The 22,622-nt window shown below is 37.4% G+C and overlaps 1 protein-coding gene and 1 long non-coding RNA gene across 5 annotated transcripts in view; one reads left to right on the plus strand and one right to left on the minus strand.

Annotated features, from left to right (window-relative positions):
* Positions 1 to 3,609, minus strand: part of LOC140686208 (uncharacterized) — a 230,777-nt gene extending 227,168 nt beyond the window's left edge. For both annotated transcript variants that reach the window (XR_012059850.1, XR_012059851.1), the window contains exon 1: positions 3,474 to 3,609. This is a non-coding gene — a long non-coding RNA (uncharacterized lncRNA). The remainder of the gene's footprint in view (positions 1 to 3,473) is intronic.
* An 85-nt stretch (positions 3,610 to 3,694) lies between these two features.
* Positions 3,695 to 22,622, plus strand: part of CENPE (centromere protein E) — a 69,071-nt gene continuing 50,143 nt past the window's right edge. For all 3 annotated transcript variants that reach the window (XM_072939551.1, XM_031690480.2, XM_072939556.1), the window contains exons 1-14: positions 3,695 to 3,820; positions 5,505 to 5,596; positions 7,824 to 7,913; positions 8,030 to 8,148; positions 9,270 to 9,389; positions 9,837 to 9,918; positions 10,304 to 10,371; positions 10,449 to 10,514; positions 14,032 to 14,083; positions 15,598 to 15,685; positions 16,025 to 16,154; positions 17,089 to 17,208; positions 18,060 to 18,218; positions 22,146 to 22,290. In XM_072939551.1, coding sequence (XP_072795652.1) covers positions 3,765 to 3,820; positions 5,505 to 5,596; positions 7,824 to 7,913; positions 8,030 to 8,148; positions 9,270 to 9,389; positions 9,837 to 9,918; positions 10,304 to 10,371; positions 10,449 to 10,514; positions 14,032 to 14,083; positions 15,598 to 15,685; positions 16,025 to 16,154; positions 17,089 to 17,208; positions 18,060 to 18,218; positions 22,146 to 22,290 — 1,387 coding nt within the window. In that variant the 5' untranslated portion in view covers positions 3,695 to 3,764. The remainder of the gene's footprint in view (positions 3,821 to 5,504; positions 5,597 to 7,823; positions 7,914 to 8,029; positions 8,149 to 9,269; positions 9,390 to 9,836; positions 9,919 to 10,303; positions 10,372 to 10,448; positions 10,515 to 14,031; positions 14,084 to 15,597; positions 15,686 to 16,024; positions 16,155 to 17,088; positions 17,209 to 18,059; positions 18,219 to 22,145; positions 22,291 to 22,622) is intronic.

Raw genomic sequence — 22,622 nt, forward strand, 5'->3', positions numbered from 1 at the left:
TACTTCAACTGAGACAGGCGGGAAGGGGGCAGGGCACAGCCACTCAAGGAATGACAGCAGTTTAACACCAAAATGGTGGAAGATTCACCAGAATAGTGGAAGATTCAACTTCTAGTTGGCCTTAAGGATTAAGAGGTTTGACTTCTAGTAGACCTTGAGCTTCATTATATGCTCATTGTAACAGCGTGATAAATAACATGCCCACAGGCACCATGACAGTCCCAAGGATAAGAAGAAAAGGCCAAAGAATGCGCTGTGGCCCAATCCCTGGGAATCTCAGCCCCTTTCCCAGGGCAGTTGGAATGGTCCCACCTGTAGGCATATGAAGCTACTGAGCCCATTAAAAACTGACACCACCACACCTAGCGGCCCTTTTTCGCTCCCTCTTCAGAGATGGCCCACACTCTGTCTATGGAGTGTGTACCTACTTTTACTTTAACCTGAGCAACCGATTCCCACACCTCTTTCCTTGCCTTTCTCGTCTTACACTCTATACAGTATGTATCTCTCTAAATAAATCTACCTTTACTCAACAGTGGCTCACACTTGAATTCTTTTCTGCGCGAAGCCAAGGACCCACACTTGTCAGGGCACGTCCCCGGGGCTCAACTGAGACCTGGGACATGGTCTTCCTTACGCCCCACATCCATTGTCCTGCATCACAACCACCACCACCCCCACCACCACCATGCCTCATGGCCTCTCTGGCCTCCTGAGATGGCCTACACTCGGACTGTGGAGTGTGCATGTCTGAATAAACCTACTTTTACTAAACTATGGCTCGCTCTTGAATTGTTTCGTACAAGAAGACAAGGACCCTCACTTGGTGGGGCACATCCCTGGGACTTGACCAAGACCTGGGACACGGCCATCCTCTCACACTCCATTTTCACATATCGTAGGTAGCCGCAATAGAAATTCAAACAAACTGAATTTAGCCCTTGAGAGAGAAGTCAAGCATCACATCTCCATAGTTTACAGCCTGGGGAACTGAAAGGGTGGACTTCTCACCAACTAATATGCAGAAGTCAGCAGGTTTTCAGGGGAATGTTATGAGTTTGATATTAAAATGTTTGTAATATTTATTAGACATCCAAGATGGGAGAAATTGGGCATGCATTTGCTGATGATACCAGTTTATTAAAGCTAGGGAAATGACTATGTGAGACAGACAGGAATAAAAGGGAAGGAGTGGGATTTAGTGCACACGTGGAGAGATTTTCAGAGTGGAGGACAGCCAGTGGTTCAAGTAGTTGAAATCTGGAAGACGAGGTAAATGGGCACAGACATTAGGTGGGTAGACAGGTTGGCAGAAGTCAGAGAAAAGTTTCTTCTGGTTGTTTCTATTTTCACAGTGAGATATAAAACAAAACATTGTTTGAAGGAATTACTGAATCCCTTTTCACTTCCTTGCTTAAAACCTTCCATAGGCTTTCTCTCACTATCAAAGTAACATTTTATCATGGCAAGGTCCAGAGGCACTCTCTCCGTTGCCAAAAATGCTCCAGTCACAGGGGCCTTACTTTTTGCTTACACATTTGTTCTGTATTGTCTGCTTCTTCCCACACAAACATGTTTCATAAGAAACTGGCACCTCCCCACCACCCTCACCTTATCACTCCCTCTTCCCTGATTTGGCTTTACTTTTCTTCTCAGTCTTCATCATCACTTGATAGATATAGCTATAGACATAGACATAAGATACATACAGAGAGATATACAGATATAGATTTGTGAATTATCCATCTCCCCTGAGGGAATAATAGCTTTCTGAGCGCAGGTCTTTTCTAGTCTATTCACTCTCTGCCTCCTAAGCCTAGAACCACATCTGGCACAAAGTGGGTGCTCAATGAAAATTTGATGACATATTTGAAAAATTACACGAAAAAAAGGCATGTAAAGCATACAACAGATTGCTTTGCACACAGCAAATCATCAGTAAATGTCAGCTGTTATGATAATGACAACAAAGATAATCATGACATCAATCATGAGCACAACTATGAAAGGCTCCTCTGTGCTCTTGAACCAACCCCCTCTCTGTTGTTGGAGGCTTTCTTTCCTTGATTATGTGTCCTTTCCTCCTCTTCACAGGCCCCTGTCCTTCAGCTAAAAATGTGCAATATTTTTGCCCAGCATTTTTAAAAAATCAGTTAAGACACACTCTTGTTAACTCTGTATTACCTTATTAGATACAGCCAAGTTATTTTCAAAGCTTAGCCACCAAAAAAACTGTAGTCTATACTGGCTCACAGTTGGTTAACCAAAACAAATCTTGAATGAACAAATTCATTTTTATTTTACTGGTTTTTTCTACTAGCTAGTTCAATATTCATAAAACAGTATACAATGAAAGATAGATATTTTATCTAATTCAGTCCTCCCTTTCCAAGGAATCTAGGTATATTCTTCCCCAGAAATTACGTATGCATATCCAGACATATAAATATCCTTTGAAAATATCAAATTGGATATACTGTATACACAAGCCTGTACTTGTCTTTCTTTTAGCTAATGAAACATCTTGGATGGGTTTCTAAGGTACCCATAAAGAGCTACATCATTCTTTCTACCGGCCACAAAATGTTTCACTGCAGTGATAAAACGCCATCCATTTAACTAGTCTCTTATTGGCATTTAATGTGTTTTCTGTCATTAGCTATTGTGTACAATGCTGCAACTAATAGCTATATATATCCTTGCACAATCCTTCAAATACATATAAATTCTTAAAAACAGAATAGCTGGCATAAAGGACATATGTACCTTCACTTTTTTATTGATACTGCCATATTATCTTCTAAAATAGTTTTACAAAGTGTGTAGTTTTCTACTCCTCTAAGTAGTGAAAAATTATTAGGAACTGCAGGTCGTATTTTTGGTGAGAGAAAAGGGGATAATTCCCGACCCTCCTTAAATCAACCAAGGACTAAAATCACTCCTAAAAAAAAGTTAATATTTTTACTATGACACATATTTAAAACAAAGGAAACGAAGCACTATTTCTGGGGAAGAATTATTTAGAATCACTTTCCCATTTCTGCTAATAAAATTTCACCTATTAAATGAGTTTTTTCCAATCTTCAATATTTTTCTTCCTACGTCAGCTTCTTAGGAACTCACAGCCAATGGAAAACGGAATTCAAAGAAAATCAAAGGAAAGGAAGAACCTAAAATTCCTAGTTTTGAAGGAGTACAAGATTCTTCCGTTTCTGGGCTAGGCAGTGACTTCCAACTCTCGTCGTTTGAGGAATTTTTGAGGATTTTTTTGTTTTTGTTTTTAACTTTAAAAAAGCAACTGTTAGTGTAATTCTTTAAAGGTCCTAATTCTCTCTTAGTGAAGAAAAAATTCTCTGCTTCGTTTTTTTTTTCCCACAGATTGCAAACTTCAAGGGTGTGGTGGAGGACAGCATTTGTAAACGGCTACTGCACTTCAACGGTGTTTAGCAAATATTAGTTATTTATGCTATTACCTGGAGAGCCGCTTGCCAGGCGCTTCCCGGACCCCTCTCTGCGACCCCCAAACCCCTTCCTCCTCCAGACCCTTTAACATAACCCACCCCCTCCGCTTATCCGTGGACGCGCCGCCGGCCTGGCGCCCCCGCGCCGCGACGGAGGTGGAACGGCCCGTGACGTCACGAGGCCGCGACTCAATCAGACGCGGCGTTTGGGAAATTTTAAATTTAAAGGCGGGGTGGCCGGTGCGCTCGGAAGCGCCGGGCGCGGGGGGTCTTCGACAGTTTTCTTGGCTCCAACCCGGCAGGATGGCCGAGGAGGGAGCCGTCGCAGTGTGCGTGCGGGTCCGGCCGCTCAACAGCAGGTAGGTGGGCCAGACCGCGCCCAGGTCCCCACTGCGGCTTCCGACGCGGGTCTGAGCCGGAGGAGTGAGTACCCGCTGCTCCTTCCGGCTCCGCTGCCTGAAACTCGGCCACTTACCTGCTTTGTGGCTCATTTCCTTATCTGTAAGTTGACGGGCCAGGATTAGAGGATCTAGAAGATACTTTCCAGGTGTGGGAGTCTCTTAAATTTATAACTCAGGCTCCCTGACATTAAAGTCCTTGCTCCCTGTGCTGCACTGCCGTTCCCCAATCTGTGCGCCCTATCCCTCCCTTTTGAAGTCGTATCGGAAAGATCCTTACTGGCAGTCATCACAGTCATTTTACAGTTAACTGACTCTCTCTCCCTCTTTACTGTATACTCCTTGAGAACAAGGAGTAGTCTGTCTTGTTGCATTGTATTTGGTAGACACTCAAGGCTTCATTCAGTCAATGACTGAATTCCACATTCAGAAGTGACTGATACTCATCAATATTGTTTTCTTTTAGTACAATGTGCTGTACTAAACTACTATCGTTGCCCTTGGATCTTACATTATAAAGGGGTAAACAGAAAATGAAGTAAAAAATATAGAATGTTAAGTGGTGATACTGGAGTAATAAATGCTATAGAGAAAGAGCAGGACGAGGAAGAAATGAAAATGAAGTATGTCAGCTTCACCAGCCTTGGGCCCTCACCCCATATTGCTAACACATTTTGTGTTTGAGAAATATTTGTTAAATATTACTGAGTGTTTAATAAGTGAGAATATCAAGATGGGGAATTTCCTATTTTTAAGAAGCTCAGTAATGCATTAGAAGACAGCTACGTAAAGAAACCATTACATACTATATGTAAAATAGATAAACAACAAGGTCCTATGCTACAGCACAGGAAACTAATTCAATACCTTGTAATAGCCAATTGTGAAAAAGAATATATTTATGAATGACTGAATCACTATGCTGTACACTAGAAACTAACAACATTGTATATCAACTATACTTAAGTAAAAAAATTTTTTTAAGAAACCATTGCAAATACATCATGACAAGTGTTATGATATATGGAGAATGCTTGCTAGAGGAGTCATTAGTCCTTAAATAAGATGACAGTTTAGGGGAGAGACAGGGTTGGTGCAGGAAACTCCTGATACTTTTCATGAATGAAAGAACAGTTAAGATACTTAATAGAAAAGTAAGTCAGGGTATTCCAGGAATAGAGGCATTGAATCTGTTATGTTGAGGTGACCTTCAGGTAGTTGATTTGTATGAAGTTAGGGTGTATATAGAGATTTAGAGGAAGATAAGTTTGAAGAGAGAAATTTTAGTGATCCAGGTCTCATGTGCCAAATTAAGGACTGCGGATGGTTTTTAAAGGTTTTAAGCAAGAGAAACAGAATCAGAGTTGCATTTTGAATGTATCTTTTCAGCTGCCAGTACTGGATAGGAAGGTGGGAGTGAAGAATTTCACAAGGAAACTCCCATGAAAGTGCAGGAAGTCACTGAAACCCCATTTAAAACTGTTGAACCCTCCAAGGTGGATTTTCCACATTTATCTTATTTATGATATGAGTCATTATCATCTTTTAAAATATTCATAAGAAGATGAAATCTTTTAACTTATCTTTCATATAACATAACCTCTATGACCAGTTAGACTAAAATACAGTGTTTTTGTTCTTTTAGAGAAGAAGCACTTGGAAAAGACACTCAGGTTTACTGGAAAACTGACAATAATACTATTTATCAAGTTGATGGGAGTAAATCCTTCAATTTTGGTAAGTTTATAATAGCATCAAAAGTTAACCTGGTATCCTTTTTCTATTAAGAGTACAAAAGCCTTATGAATAATACTGGATTTGTCACTAAAGATCAGACTAAGCCTTCTATAAACTGCTTCATTGGAAAATTGTTCATCCATCATTATGATAACTAAGATAATAAATTGATACTTAAAGCATAGTTACAGTAAAAAGAAAATTAGTAAATAAAAAGTAAAACACAGTTATAATCATAGTGCACTGTGACTAAGACTAACATTTTTCGTCTTAATCATTAGTGTACCTGAGGCCTAAAACTGTAAGCCCAAAATACATGGCTTAACATCATCATTTTTAAGATCTTTCTTAGTCTGGTAAATTTTATACTTATTTTTTTCCCTAGTTTGATATATATATATATATATATATATATATTTTTTTTTTAATAGAGATGCTAGAGATTGAACCCAGGACCTCATACATGCTAAGCATATGCTCTACCACCAAGCTGTACCCACCCCCTAGTTTGGTTTTTTTTTTTCAGTTATTTTTCAGAAACCTTTAAAGAATAAATAGTGAAGCTATTCCTTGTTTGTTTGCTAGAAGAGAGCAGAGACCTACCCCTGCTTTTGTGGAGCTAATCATATGGTGGAGAGAAAGGCTTTAAACAAGTAAACTTACGATATGAAGTACACTTACACTTATGATGACATAAGCTTTGTGGGAGTTTATAGCGGAGATCTAACTAATCCAGATATCTGAAATGGTACCACTTACACTGCGACCTGCAGGGTGAGTGAGAGCTAGCTTGTGACTAAAAGGGACTTGGAGACCCTAAAGGTTAATTAGGCTGATTTGTGGCATGAATTTAACATGTATATTGTCCTGACAATGTGCCAGACACTGATCTAAGCACTTCTTGTTTATTAACTCATGAAGTCCTCCTGACAAGCCTGTGTGTTAGGTACCTTCCCGTTTTAATGAGGAGCTGAAGCAGAAAGGCCTGGAGTCACACAGCCAGCAAATGGAAAAGTCAGGCTCCAGATCTATGTTCCAGCCGCACTACCGTGCTCCCACTTACTCCCACTGCAGTGTCATCCTCTCAACAACCCTGGAAATAAGGGTGATTAGGCCGTCGAATTTATGTTAAACTAAAAAGCCACAAAGATGTGTAGAAGAAAAAATGACTCCTGGTAAAGGAATGTTTGATGGTAGTAACATAATTTTTAAAGGGTAATGTGCCAGAGATGATAACACCTAGATACTTAAGCCAACTCAAGTACCACAGATTCTCAGTAGTCATGTATGCCCACAAAGGATTTGGACTCATCCACCTATCTGAAGCAGGTAACATTAAGATTTGAATCATCCTACCATTTCTCCTTGCTCTGAAATCATGACCCCTAAGCAGCCTTCAGATGGCACTTTGGTTTTCCATATCATTCTGCTAACAGGACAGATATGTGATTGTGGTGCAAACAATGTGATCATGGAATTTCTCATCTCAAGTCAATACATTTCCCTCCTAATTTACAAATCCACTTCTTGTGAGCTTTTTAATGTGAAGCCACCACTGAAAGAGTGGTCTATTTTTAATGTGCTAACAAGCAGAGAACCACATCCTGGACTAGTGAATTCATCAGGGTAAATGCTACCCTAAACCCAGCCTTCAGCAGCCAGCTACCTGGTCGTTCTCTATAATGCTTCAGCTTTGGTCATACTTTTCTTCCAGATGTCTGCATTTCTTGGTTTAGTTTGAGTTAGGCATTCTTGCTAGGTATGTTAGAAGCATTAAAATTTCTCAAAGAATCCTAACAGTTCACATTTCCTAGGTATTAACCATATGTTCACAATAATTCTGTGAGGAAGATAATACATATCCATTTTACATATTAAGTCACTGAGGCACAGAGACATCAACCACTTTGGCCAAAGTCACACAGCTTGTAAGTGACAGAACCAGGATTTGCAGACCATCTGATTCCAGACCCCCATATGAGCCACAGTGCTCCACTACCTCTTGAAAGTACATAGGATAGCGAGCTTGTATTTTTTTCTGCATAAGGATCAATACATTTTACCTTAAAGAGAAGAGTATTTTCAGAGGATCAGTAAGTTGAAGAAAACACTGTGTCTTAAATATTTTAAACTACTATACCCTGACAATTTTATTTTAGCAACTACTAATTCAGAATGAAGATGCAGTTAATTTTTTTGGTTTAACTTGTATGTAATTTTTTTTTAGATCGTGTCTTTCACAGTAATGAAACCACTAAAAATGTGTATGAAGAAATAGCAGTACCAATCATAGATTCTGCCATACAAGGCTACAATGGTGTGTATTCACTGCAGAAACATTTCAGTTTTGGGTGTCTGTTCAGCAAATATTGATAGTTTTATACACTATAGATTCATTTTTAATCTTTGCATGTGTGCATTTTGGTTTTGCAGGTACCATATTTGCCTACGGGCAGACTGCTTCAGGAAAAACATACACGATGATGGGTTCACAAGATTACTTAGGAGTAATACCCAGGGCGATTCATGACATTTTCCAAAAAATTAAGAAGGTAAATAACTTGGCTAAAGTTCTGGTACATGCAGGTAAAAGTAGCAATAATAGGATAGCAACCTTAGTATTCTCTTGTAAAGATGAAAGGAAGTAGATTTATAGTTATCTCTTGATTATCCATGAGGAAAGAAGGAAGGCATAGCATAGATTCATTTTTTTCCCAGAAACTTATTTACAAGCTTAAAATTCTTTCATTCTTTTCCTTGAATCCTGAAACAATACTCCCACAAAAAGTAGGCTTTAAGAAACAAGAAAATCTTATCAGAATGGTTAGGTCCTCATTGCCTTTGTTTAGTGATTGTTAGGGAGCTGTAAAAAGCAGACTAGATACAAGACGAGGGAAGCAGAAGGCCAGAGTAAGTGACCTAATTAATTAAAAGTTGGTTTTAACTTAGTTTTTTCATCGTTATTTTGATGATTTGTAATGTTCTTAGTTGAATATATGTAGGTAGAGTTTTATTTTGAGGTTGGAGAGTTGGACGGCCTGCTCTCCTCTTCTGATTTTTTGATACTATACTTTTCATTATTTCTGAAACAATCTTTTTGTTGTTGTTGTTTAACACCAGTATAGAACCAGAGGGGGTGTTTTTTGTTTTATTTTTGTTTGTTCTACAAAGATAATTTTTTGAAAGATAAATATACCACATGACTTCACTCATATGTGGAACCTCAAAAACAAAAATGAACAAAACAGACAGATTCATAGATACAGAGAACAAACAGGTGGTTGTCAGAGGGGAGGGAGACTAGGGGTAATGAGAGAAATAGGTGAAGGAGATTAAGGGGGACAAACTGCCAGTTAGGAAATAAATGAGTCACAGGGATGAAGTATATAGCATAGGGAATATAGTCAATAATAGTGTAACATCTTTGGTGACAGATGGTAACTAGCCTTAACATGGTTTTGAAACATTTAGAAATATTGAATAACTACATTATATACTAGGAAGTAACATAGTGGGATAAGTCAACTATGCATCAATTTAAAAAATAAATAAAATTTTAAAAAGATAATTTCTCAAAGAATATTTTGATATCTAATATTAGCACATAAGCATTCAGTATTAGATTTTCATGATTGGATGACCTCTAATGTTTTCACATGTTTTTTTCTTCTAGTTTCCTGATAGGGAATTTCTCTTACGTGTGTCTTACATGGAGATATACAATGAAACGATTACAGACTTACTCTGTGACACCCAAAAAATGAAGCCTTTAATAATTCGGGAAGATTTCAATGTGAGTAACAGAAATAGAGTGGTTCATAAAATAGACTTACTGATGGGGATTATTTTCTTTAATATTTGCTTTTAATTGCTATATATTTTAGAGTGTCTCCTGTTACTATGGTTTGTTTTCTATTTTCTTAAACATTTATAGAGATCATCTTTTAAGTAACATGTATAGTTTTTAAATATTGACAACTGTAATATTTTGGTGTAAGTGCCTAAGAAGAGCAAGGTAGAAGTATCAGGTTAGAATTTGGTGTGCTTTAGTATAGGAAATAAATTGTAAATATCATAGATTTACTTGTTGTTTTCATACAGAGTATGAAAATAATAATCCCCATTTTCCACTCTTAACTTCCGTAAATGAATTCTGTCATAGTTTGCACTTTCTTTTTGAAATGCAAACTTCTAAATGACTTACATTTCTCTACTTTTCCCATAATTTAACTTGTTTCAGAGGAATGTGTATGTGGCCGATCTCACAGAAGAAGTTGTTTATACATCTGAAATGGCTTTGAAGTGGATCACAAAGGGAGAAAGTAAGATTCTTTCTTTCTTTCTTTCTTTCTTTCTTTCTTTCTTCCTTCCTTCCTTCCTTCCTTCCTTCCTTTCTTTCTTTCTTTCTTTCTTTCTTTCTTTCTTTCTTTCTTTCTTTCTTAATTTTTGTGATGGTGGTAATTAGGTTTACTTTATTTTTTGATGGAGGTACTGGGGATTGAACCCACAACCTTATGCATGCTGGGCATACACTCTATCACTGAGCTAGCCACTCCCCTCATACTATATTTCTTCAAAACACTTGTAAAAAACTATTTAACTGAATGTATTTAGTCTTTAAACCACGCTTTTCACTTTTAAGGTAAAATAATAGTGTTTTTCTTTGGATTTTAATACATGCAGCTGAAGTATGAATTTGTTTTACAGAGAACAGGCATTATGGAATTACAAAGATGAATCAAAGAAGTAGTCGTTCTCATACCATTTTTAGGATGGTAGGTAATTCTCTCTATATTTGGTCTTTCCAATTAAGAATGCACTAATTTTTCTATAAGTTGCCTTTTCTTTCTAGATTTTGGAAAGCAGAGAGAAAGGTGAACCTTCTAATTTTGAAGGATCTGTCAAGGTGTCCCATTTGGTGAGTATTAAGGAACCATGATAATGTCATATATGGGCCAAAGCAAAATTTATTTAGCTTCTGGATGTTTGGTTTCATATGAACTGTTAACTAATTGGCAAAAGCATCTATAAATTAGTAGTTTCGTCTCATCAGTAGCATGAAATTACTAGCTGAAATGTAGGAAGAGTTCAGAGGATCTTACTTCCTGTTACATTATGGCTGCCATCTCCTCAACTTGAGATGCATGAACTGTAGGATTTGAGGCTTTTCCTAACCAGTAGTGAAGGAAGTGTTGGTTCCATGCACATTAAAGAGTTAATCTTAGAATTTGGGGTGATTTGTGTGTGTGTGTTTGTATTTTGGGGCTTTTAAGGGGGTTTTTTGGTCTCAACCAATAGAACTGAGACTTGTGAAATGAGCAAAAATCTGGGCGAGATGGTTAAAAAATAAATCACATTATTCAAGTTCATTCTTAAGTATGATAAGAAAATTAGTTTTATGTTATAAGCAGTGTTTTAAATTGTAAATCCCTTGAAGGGAAGAGTGATATCTCCTTCATCTTCATAGCCCTAACACATTGTACTTAGTTTATATTCAATACCTGTTTGTTGAGTAAGTGAATATAGCATTATGCACACATTCCTTTTTTCCGCATAAGTAAACCTCCCAGTTCCTTGCTGCACCATATCATTTCTCTTTTTTTGTTGTGGAATATGATTTAAGATTACTCTATTTGATTTATGATTTAAGATTACTCTATTTGGTTTGAAAACTTAAGGGGAAAAGGCAATAAGTTTATAATACATTATTTACTTTCAGATTTTGAAAAATCAGTCTTAATTAAATGACCAGTTCCAGTTTACCTCCTTTATTTTACTATACAAGTATAGCATTTATTTTAGTAGACTAGTCTTGCTTTAATTTAACAACAACAAAAACATAAAAATTAACTTCTGTTTTGTTTTCCAAACCTAGCCTGTGTTATATCACTACAATTTTGACTTCTCTATTAATAATTTAGCTTTAATATTCTTGATGTACTCATGATCTGTTTGGTGTCTTTTCTCATATTCTTTGATGCTCTGTCATCTAGGGACCATAGATACCATCTGATCCAACCCCTCCAGCCTCCCTACTTACTCTAAGTATCTTCTTGGAAAGAAATCTTCCCAAAAGAGTCATTTTCTGGCTCTTTGGAGGTGGTCTTTGAGTGTCTCCTGTTTTTTCTGGGATAATAACATCCAGGTGCTCTTAGCTCTGCTCCTTCTCTATTCCCTTTTGTGGCTTCTTTCCTCCTACCCTCCTAACCAAGACACAAGAGTGTTCTGTGGCCTTTTTCCCATGTTTGCCGTCAGACATTGCTATCATTTCTGTGTTGATGGTGGCCAAATATTTACTATTTCTGAAGTCTCTGAGTTCTAATTCAAGTCTTCCTAAAGATTGACCCACTATTATCTCCAACTTCAGTGGGTCTAAAACCAAATTAATTTCTTCCTATCATAGTGAATATTCTTTTTTCCAGTAGCACCAGCATTATCCTGGTCACCGAGGCTGGAAACCCAAGTCAATTTTGGCTCATTTTTTTCCTGCCTTCCCTTTTGTCCGGTCACCACCGTTTTGTGCTGATTCCACTTTTCATTATTCCTGTGGGTGTCATATTCACTTAGGTTCTCATCTGTCTTGAATTACTCTATCCTTCTCCTGAACCTAGTCTCCAGGACTAATCTTTCCTTCTTCAGCCTGTTATGCAGATTTCTAATGTTACCAAGCACTGCTTTTGTTGTGGCATGTCCCTGAACAAGATCCGGCCACTGTTAACCGATCTTTCCTTTCTTCTGTTCCACCTGAGTTCCTCTCTTACAGGTAGATTGAGCTTCTTAGGGCCTTGGATGGAGCACTAATGCTTGTTCCTTAATTCATGCTGCCTTCATCACCACTTTGCCCTTTTGTTATGTATCTGGGTCTTTTGTAGTAGATACTATATAACAAAGATTAGACTGAGTATTTTAGAGAAAGCAGTATCTGAGATAGGACTGTAAAGCAGGAGTACATGATTACCTGCCCATTTCTCGGTGTCTCCACCGAGGTAATTTAAGTCTCTGACTTTCTTTTAATGCATTAAGAATATTTGCTGAGCCTTTACCAAATTTTGAACACAGTCCTGGGCTCTCAGATTAAAAGAATAGAGAAGATATCCCTCTACTACTTACTGTCTCCACTACAGCCTCCTAGCCCAAGCCACCATCATCTCTCACTTAGGTTCCTGCACCAGCCTCCTTCCTGGGCTCCCTGCTGTCACTCTTGCTCCGCTCCAGTTTGTTCTCCACCCAGGGGCCACAGTTGATCCTTCAGAAAGTTAAATCAAGATATGTCACTCTTTTGCTTAAAGCCCTCTCCTGGCTCCCTATTGCATTTATAAAATCCAGAGTTCTTACCCTTGCTTACAAAGCCCTGCATAATCTGACGCCTACCTAATTCTCTTACCCTCTGTTGTCCATCTCCACTTCACCAACTCTGCCATGCTGCCCTTTCTATTTTATGAACACACCAAGCTCATCTCTCCTTTGTGAGTGGGTGTACTGGCTGTTCTTTTAATTGAGAATATGTTTCCCTTGGTCTTGCAGGGCTGGCTCCATCCTCTCTGACATTCCAGATCTTAGCATAATGGGAGCCCTTCCCCCGCCACCCAATCCAAAGAACCTGTACTGTCCGTTCTTCCCCCTTCCCGGACTCTATGTAAATCATCTCTGTTTACTTACCATGATGTGTTTCTTATCTGTTTGTCTTTTTTCCTCCTCTCACCAACTTCCTCCTCTCCTTATCCCACTCCGTGTAGAATATAAACTCTCTGAGGGCAGGGACCTTATTTGTCAGGTTCACTCCCGTATCCCTAGCACCTAACATACTGCCTGGAACATGACAGGCAGTCACTTTTTCAACCGTATTTGTGAAGTGAATGAGAGGTCCACACTTTAAAGATGTTACCATGTAGTCAGAACAAATGACTAGCTTCACACAGTAAGAGCTGTTAATAAGGCATCTAATGACCTCTGGGTACACAGTTGAAAGAGCAATTTATTCAAGGTGCGGGAGGAAGAAGGACAAAGTCAGCAAAGCTACATTGAGCAGATCATTTGCTTTTGGTCCTGAGTAAAGACTAGGGGCAGACTAGAGCATTAGAAGTAACAAAGAGAATGGCAAAAGGTAGCGCTTGGCAGTGAAGCAGCACATGAGGTGTTCAGGATGTAGTGAGCAGTTCGGCTCTGTCAATGAGTAGATACAAGGTGGGAGCAGCACAAGTGCCGGAATCACATTCACCAGGATAAGGTTTTGAACTCTGTTGGAAATGGAGATCCTATTCTGGCAGCATTACGGAGAGTATGTTACAAGGGAGAAAAAGGTTTAGAGGTCAGTTTGACACGGGAAGGACTCAGCAGTGGGGTGAAGGTGAACTATGTGTTTAAAATGTTCTATCGGTAGTTCGGTTTTTATCTCAAGTACCCTTCCTAAAGGTTTATTTTCAACTATCTTGCAGAATTTGGTTGATCTTGCAGGCAGTGAAAGAGCTGCTCAAACAGGCGCTGAAGGTAATGAAAACTCATGAAATATTATCAGTCTGAGTGTCTTCCTGTTCCTTCGCAGAATAAATGTGCTACTGTGCATTTTAGAAACTGATAAAGTAATGATAATAATTTTGTGATAAAAGTCCTTAGTGTAGGAAACAGCTTTTGCATCTGGCTAATTATCTAATTTAGGCTACTACAGCATCAATTAACAAACTAAAACTATACATTTGTTGGGATTGCATAGCTGAAAACCCATGAGGATACCATGACAACCATCTGATTCTTCATTATCATTAAGAAAACTCAGAACAATAATGGGGTACAAAATTAATATACAGACATGAATAATTCTTTAATACAAACAACCAGTTAGAATATTTAGTAAAAAGGCTCAGTTTACAATAATGGCTTAAATATAATACCTAGGAAAAAGCTCGACAAAAATCGCACAAGATCAAAATAAAGAAAACTTCAAAACATACCTGAAAAACGTAAGCAAATCCTTAAACAAACGGAAAAACATACTTAGATGAGAAGGTACAAAATCATAAAGTGTCAAGCCTCTCTTTCTTGCAGCTTGACACAAAGCTGAGTGTGGTTGATATCCACCAAACCAATGGATCTTCAGACCTATGAATGGGGAAAAAATGCTTATTGTTTTAAACTGTCTTGTTAAGCAGCATTGTTACAGCAATAGACGAATAGTGTCCCTGTGAAATAACAGCTGTTCAAAGTTATTTGCTGCAGTATGTTTTGTATACATGGTAGATTGAACACCTGTGTATCCTGCAACAGGATGCTGGGTAAATAAATTCTGATACAGCCATACAATGAAATTCTATGATATAAAAAAGAATGAAAAAGACCAGTGTTTATTGATATGAAATGTAATATACTGCCAAGTAAAAATAGTGAAGTGTAAAATAGTGTGCTACTATTTGTCTAAAAAAGAAAGGAAAGAATGAATATATATGAACTTGTATTTCTAAAAATCTCTAGAAGAATAAATAATAAATATGGTTTCATAGTAGAGAGGACAGGAACTGGTTGAATGGGGCATAAAAGTGGGAGAGAGCTTTTTCAGAGTTGTTTTTTTTTTTTAATGTTAGAGTCATGTGAGCATATTAATAATTTAAAAATGAGAACTTTTTTGGTTGTGAGCCTATAGGAACTAATTTGGTTATAAGTCTATAGTTACCTATATTTGGAGGTTTGGAAAAATAAATTTGAACAGAAAAATTAGAGGGTCTCTTTTAGGAAATGGGCATTTCTTCCCTGTCATTCATTTCATAGTCATCTTTTCATTTTTCTGTTTCTCCTGGGTGATAACTTTTCTGATTCACCCAGTAGGTGGGAAGAATAAGGAGAGAGCTCCTCTACCACTGGTATTAAAGGTGGACTCAGATCTAGTCCAAAGCGTAGACTTTAGCATTGGACCCTTTAATTTCTACTTTCGCTCATAATTTACTGATAAACAAGTTCATCATACAATACAGGCGTCGATTTTAGTTTTTATATTTGTTTAATAAATGCAGGTTTGCGTCTCAAGGAAGGCTGTAATATAAATCGAAGCTTATTTATTTTGGGACAAGTGATCAAGAAACTTAGTGATGGACAAGTTGGGTAAGTTTATCCCACTCTACATTTACCTATTAATGCTTATGTTATCATTTGGTCAAAAACATATTTTAGTGACACTCAAATAAATGTACTTATTTCTTTCATATCTTCAAAAGCTTCATGATTCTGTGAGCATACATGGCTTTTTATACAGATGATTGTGTCCTACTAAATGTACTTTCTATTTTAAATATTTTTTAGTTAGTAGTTTTGATCTGCCTCATGTAACCTGTAAAGAATTAATTTTTATAACTGTAGCTATTTTAAGGTTCTACATTAAAAAACTATTTTGTTACATAAAAATTCGTACTCTTTTTCTTCTCAAACTCATTTCTCACTCAGCGGTTTCATAAATTATCGAGATAGCAAATTAACACGAATTCTCCAGAATTCTTTGGGAGGAAATGCAAAAACACGTATTATATGCACAATTACTCCAGTGTCTTTTGATGAAACCCTTACTACTCTCCAGGTAAGTTTGATTTTTATCTCAACTTAATATGGGGGGAAATCACCTTTAAGAAGAAAAAGAAAATCTGTTAAAAATAAGTATATGTATTTTTTAAATTGTCATAGCATCCTATTAAAACAAAATTGATGTGTTGTCTACTAGATAGCATTCCTTAATTTTCCCAAAATTCAATCACTTATATCCCACTTCCACAATTCTTGCCACATCCAACACTATTTTGCTGAAATTGACTTGGCATTCTTCTTTTAAAACTCACTTTTTTACTTAACTGATTATGAAAGGAAATGTTATATCAGTCCCATAAATGAAAAACTAGTATCACCTGCAACAAACTGGGGACCCCAAAAACATGAGTGTTCATAACAAAATAATTCTTAAACTCCTACTAGTGAATTGCTGTCTGCCTTTGCACTGAGCTATGGCCTGCATTTTCCGTTTTAAAAAAAGGGAAGGGGATATATGAATTGTCAATAGAATAGCTGTTTCAGTGAAGGATTCAATATATATAAAGGTCACCTTCATGTACCCGCTTAAAATCACTTCTGATACTCACACTCTAAGCAACATTGCTCAGAATAGCTATTGAGCACGGATCAGGGTACCGTCAGAGAAACAAAGATAGAAATACAGTCCCTGGCTCCACAGAATATATAGGGCTTTAGGGAAGGTAAGACCTGTCTTCCAACATGATTGCCTTGGATTGATACTTAAGTGGCTAATCAGTGGGACCGAGTTCAAAGAAAGGAGAGAGGCTTTTGACTACAGCATTATAGGCATGGTTACAGAGACACAATGCTCTCTGTATTAAAAAGTATTAAGCCACCTGGGAAGATTGCTGATTTTTCTTTATAAAACGTAATTATAAAACCCAAATATTATTCATTTAATTAATTTTTGTATGTTTTGAGCATGTAACACTTGTATTTTTTCCCAGTTTGCCAGCACTGCTAAATATATGAAGAATACTCCTTATGTTAATGAGGTATCAAGTGATGAAGCTCTCCTGAAAAGATACAGAAAAGAAATCATGGATCTTAAAAAGCAGTTAGAGGAGGTATGTGTGAACCATGGGACACATTTAGACTTGAGATCTGCCTAAATTTAGCCCAGAGACTCTTTAAATTTAAAACAAATAGTTTTCAACTAAGAAGAAGTCAACTGACAAAAATTTTAGTTTAATTTACTATAAATTGAAAGATTTGGTTTCTTGGAATTATTTTAGATTTTGTTGTTCGTCTTCAAAGGGCAAAATTTGAGATTTTTCAAATGGGCCAAGTAGAGATAGTTTTTTTGAATTGTCACAAATACATAGGGGGAAAAATACATAGGGAAGAGGTTAAAAAAGAGAGACCATGTATAGTTACTTAAAACTACTTTCTGTAGTTTCACATTATCTTGAATTCCTCTTCTAACCCTGAGATAGCAATCTAATAAGCTAGCATAATCGCTTTCATTGTAATTTGTTTTAACCATTATGGTCCCCTATTTTGTATAAATCTTGCATTTTAGTGATCTTTTTAAAAATGAGCTAAAATATCAAATGGGAGTCTTAAGACAAAATCTCTTCCTTTGCTATAGGTATTCAAGTCTCTGCTTTTATGACTTCTCTGCCTACTATTTATATATTTTGGAGCTATTACTAGGTGTTGCTTTAACAGCATTGTTATAATCTTATACATGGCACATAGAATAGTGACATGAAAAGAAATGTATATTTTATTTTTAGTTTGAGAAATTACTGATTGTGGTAACTGCACATAGGTGTTCTGCACATAGGATACATTTTATTTCACCGAAATTAAAATTCAGTTCACATACAAATTTCTGTTCTGTTCTTTTAATCTACTTTCAAGGTTTTAAAACCTAGCTACATTTATTATTAACATAACCCAATATATTCTGTAGGTTTCTTTAGAGACAAGGGCCCAGGCAATGGAAAAAGACCAATTGGCCCAACTTTTGGAAGAAAAAGATCTACTTCAAAAAGTGCAGATTGAGAAAATTCAAAACTTAACACGGATGCTGGTGACCTCTTCTTCCCTCACATCACAACAGGAATTAAAGGTAAGATTTTAAAGATGACAGCTTAAACTTGGTGTACAGAGAATAGAACAGATACTCCTTTATGTTTATTATATAGTTATGCATTTCTTATCCTTTGATACAGTATATTCAAGAAACCCAGAACTTTTTGTTCATTTGCCTGCATAGCAACAAAACATCTAAGAGACGAGTTTCATTAAAAATACCAATCCCTACTGTAGAGATCCTAATTCAAGGATTCAAGCTTACCGTCTTATGTTTTCTTCTAGGAGTTTTATGGTTTCAAGTGTTAACATTCAGGTCTTTAATCCAGTTTGAGTCGGTTTTTGGGTATGGTATAAGATAATGGTCCAGTTTTATTCTTTTGTGTATGGCTATCCAACTTTTCCAACATCATTTACTGAAGAAACTGTCCTTTCCCCGTTGTGTATTCCTGTCTCCTTTGTTGTAAAGTAACTGATGATATATGTGTGGGGTTTATATCTGGGCTCTCTATTCTGTTCCATTGGTCTATGTGTCTGGGTTTTTTTTTTTGTTTGGTTGGTTGGGTTTTTTTGTTGTTTTTGGTTTTGGGTTTTTTTTGACAATACCGTACATACTGTTCTGATTACTATAGCTTTGTAATATGGTTTGAAATCAGGAAGCATGATGCCTCTAGCTTGGCTCTTTTTCAAGATTGTTTTGGCTATTTGGAGTCTTTTGTGGTTTAGAGTCTAGAGTATAGTCAAGGAATCTATTTGCAATATGCTTCATGAGAAATTCTAATGAAATTAATTAGGTGATTGAAGCCACAGTTGTCTAGAGTATGTGGGAATATTTTCTACTTAAAGAAACAGAAATATTAATATCAAGAAATTGATCTACAAGATAAATCAACATAGTGATCAAAATTCTGGCTTCCAGTTTGTATGTTTTTGTTTTTACTAGAGTCAGGATTTATTTATCTGACATATTTTTTTAAGAGGATAGCCTCTGGAGTTGAACTGCCAGAGCTTGAATCCCACTTCTGTCATTTCCTAACACTTGACCTTAGGCAATTTCTAATATACTTTACTGCAGTTTCCTTATCTGTGATATATAGCTTGATTCCCCACTTCTTAGGATTGTTGTGAGAATTAAGTGAAGTAACATATAGTATATGCTACTAACATTACACTTCCTACTCAGCAAATCCTCAATGAATGTATGCTATTAAGATTATCATTAATAGACATTATGTTCAGTTCACCATAATAAGTATATAGAAGACACTGAAGATCTATTCGTTGACTGAGTGATGAGTGGGAAATATCCCAATGGAAGGTGTACGGAATAGTGTTTTAGGAAGACATCTACATGTACAATGCTTGAGGTTGTGGAAAAAACAGTATATTTCTTGGACTTCCTGGTGGCAGGGACATTTTAAACCATGTTGAAGGATTTGAACATTGCATTATGCTAAGGACAAGGAAAAGCCTTGTATGGAACATAATTAGAATTGCATTTTAGAAAGGTGTGGCTGCTGTGTGCATCAGATTGATTGGGCCGCAACAATGATTGTGGCTCTTGGAGGTGGAAAAGATTGGATAAACTGGAGAGCTATTTGGGAGCTAGTCTCAACAGGACTCTGTGATTGTTTATATGCAGGGGCAGGGAAAGGGGGGAGGAGGTAATCCAGAATGACTTGCAAGTGTTACCAGTCTTGCTGGGTAGCTGGTAGTGCATTCACTGAGCTGAGGAACACTGAGTGAAGAGCAGTGGTGCTGCCCAGTGTGTGATTCAGGACATCTCCGGTTTAAGGTGTCAGGCAGTTGAAAATGTGAAAGGTCTGAAGTGGAGATATCAGTTTGGGCATTAACTATGGCAGATCCAGTGTAAAATCCTGGGAATGGATGAGCTTGCTCTGGGCGCATGTTGAGAATGGAAAGAACAGAGGGTCAAACACAAAACCCCAAGAAGCAACAACTTTTTAGGTAAAGGCAGGAAAGGAGAATCCCTAAAGGAGCCCACATTTAGCTCAAGTTTAGAAGGAAACCAGGTAAATGTGGTAACTAAGGGAAGAGAATATTTCAGAGAGGTAGCAGTCAGCAGTGTCACACTCTACTGAGAAGTTAAATAAGATACACACAGACAAAAGTGTTCGGATTTTGAAACAAGAAACTCATCTGCAAACTATCTTTAGTTATGTGTTGGTGATGAAAGCCACCTTGCAGTGGGTTGTGATAGCCCAAAGGGATGGGATCTTGAATACAGTAGTAGGATCTGGCCTTAGACAGAAGGAGAAATGCCTCTTCATTATAACAAGGACAGAGGAAAGGACAGGCTTCCGTGCAAGTAATGTGCAAGGCTTTTGTAAGCCTAGGCTTATATTCTCTTTGTGAAATACAAGGTTATTTTTTCTACTGTGATGGCAGGAGATGGTGGAAACATGAGTTCATAGACATGCTAAGAGTGTAAAATAGTGTAGCCTTTATAGGGAATGGAAAAAAAAGCCAATAAGAGGAAAGAGGAGTCTTCCCAGACAGCATTAAGGACCTGGGTGATGGTGGCAGCCAGGCTTCTGACTGTGGATCTGGCAACGGTTTAGGAGACTGATAAAGGCTCAAAAGGGAGTATAATTCATCTCAGCGTATACTGTGTTCTGATAGGTGAGGGGAACAGAGACTGGGCCGAATAATTTGAGGCTGTTGACCCAAAAACGTAATTGAAGTGATGATCTATGGAATCTAAGATGATAGGATGAACAGACAGGGAAGAAAAGAAGCTAAACAGCTATAATGGGATTAACTGGATCAGGGAAGTGGAAGGGTAGCAACTGTGTTAGGAGCAGAGCGTCTGGGTTTATGAGTTTAAGATAGTGACAAGGTCCAGGAGTGGCTTTGGGAGCACATGGAGTTGAGCTGAAGGTCATTGGAGTCCAGGATTTATACAAAACTGGGTTTTTGCAGAGCAGGGTGTGGAAAGGGCTGGCCACTTCAAGCAGAAGGGTAGTATGTAGTAGAGGCATGAAAGCATGCATTTTGGTCTGGAACAGCAGATAATCTTGAGCTGCAGTGCAGTAGAATGGTTGGTGGATTGGCTCTGAAGTTACAGGCATGGGCTCAGCCACCATGTATGACCGTACTTCTCCAAAGTTTTTGGACACCCGTTAAATGTCTGTAAAATTCAAAAAGCTCATCTATAAAATGGATGTAGTAATAGAGGATTGATGAGAGGATGAAATAAGATGAGCTCATCTTTGTACTAGTAGAGGCACAAGAGAAGACTGGCAGCTATGGAATACGGAAAGACACAAACGTTCAGGAGGTGGTCAGGGGAAGAGAAACCAGTAAAGCAGAGTGAGAGATGCAGACAGCTAGCTGGGCGGGATAAGAACCATACAAGGGATCCCTGAAGGGCTGAGGAAGAAGCAGGTAGAGGAGACGGAAGAAGACAACATAGAAACTAAAAGAAAACGGTAGCTAGAAAGAAGTGAGGAGTCAGGAGTTTATTTTTTAAAAAACTCAAAAGCAAATAAATAGGCTTGAGCATTTGTAAAGCTGAGAGGAAGGGGCTAGGGAAGATGAACAGATCACCGAGGGAGCAGAACTGAGTATCCAAAAGTGCTTTTGGTAGCTATGGTGGTGGCAGCAACAGCTGTCCCTTCCATGTAACACAAGATTACTTGAAGAGCTGTGAGTCAACTGATTCCTTTCAGTTAAGTTCCAGAGAAGCTTGTAAGTAAACCGTCCAATAAAAAATATAATTTGAACAGTAGTTTCACTAAATTTATTATGGGGTTAAACACTGATTTGAAAAGTTTGAGTATATTTTCTTATTTCAGGATATCCTTAAACTAGTAAGATATTAAACTAGGTGTAGTAAAAATTCTACCAAGTCAATGGTTTTTAAAAATGGAAATGAGTTTCCTTGTTGTACAATGTTTGAGCCTGGATCTGTGTGAGGTAATTTTGATTTCCGTCTTTTTAGGCTAAAAAAAAACGAAGAGTCACTTGGTGTGTTGGCAAAATTAACAAAATGAAGGACTCAAACTGCGTAAACGAATTTAATATTCCTGCAACTGTAACAACAAAAACACCTAAGGCTGCTGTAACTTTAGGAGAAATTGATGAATGTGAGTACTTTTTCAACTACTTTTAATTATAAAAGCATCCCTATAAAGACTTTATAGCTTAGTTAATGTGATAAACACATTTAAATAAAATTAAAATGTATATATTTTAGTATAATTACAATAGAGATAATGATAAAAATAAGTAATTTTAAGAAAGTGAACATTCATAAAGTTCTCTGTTGTTTCCAGATCTCTTAAGAATGATGCACTGTAGTTGAAACACATGAGACATGTTTTTATTGTATGTTTTTGTTCTAATCATTATCCAGTTAAATTAGTTTCCGTATAACATCTGCCTTAAACTTTGCTAATCTTGCAAGGGTGGCATTTAC

The sequence above is a fragment of the Vicugna pacos genome, chromosome 2, assembly GCF_048564905.1.
Source record: "Vicugna pacos chromosome 2, VicPac4, whole genome shotgun sequence".
NCBI lineage: Eukaryota > Metazoa > Chordata > Mammalia > Artiodactyla > Camelidae > Vicugna > Vicugna pacos.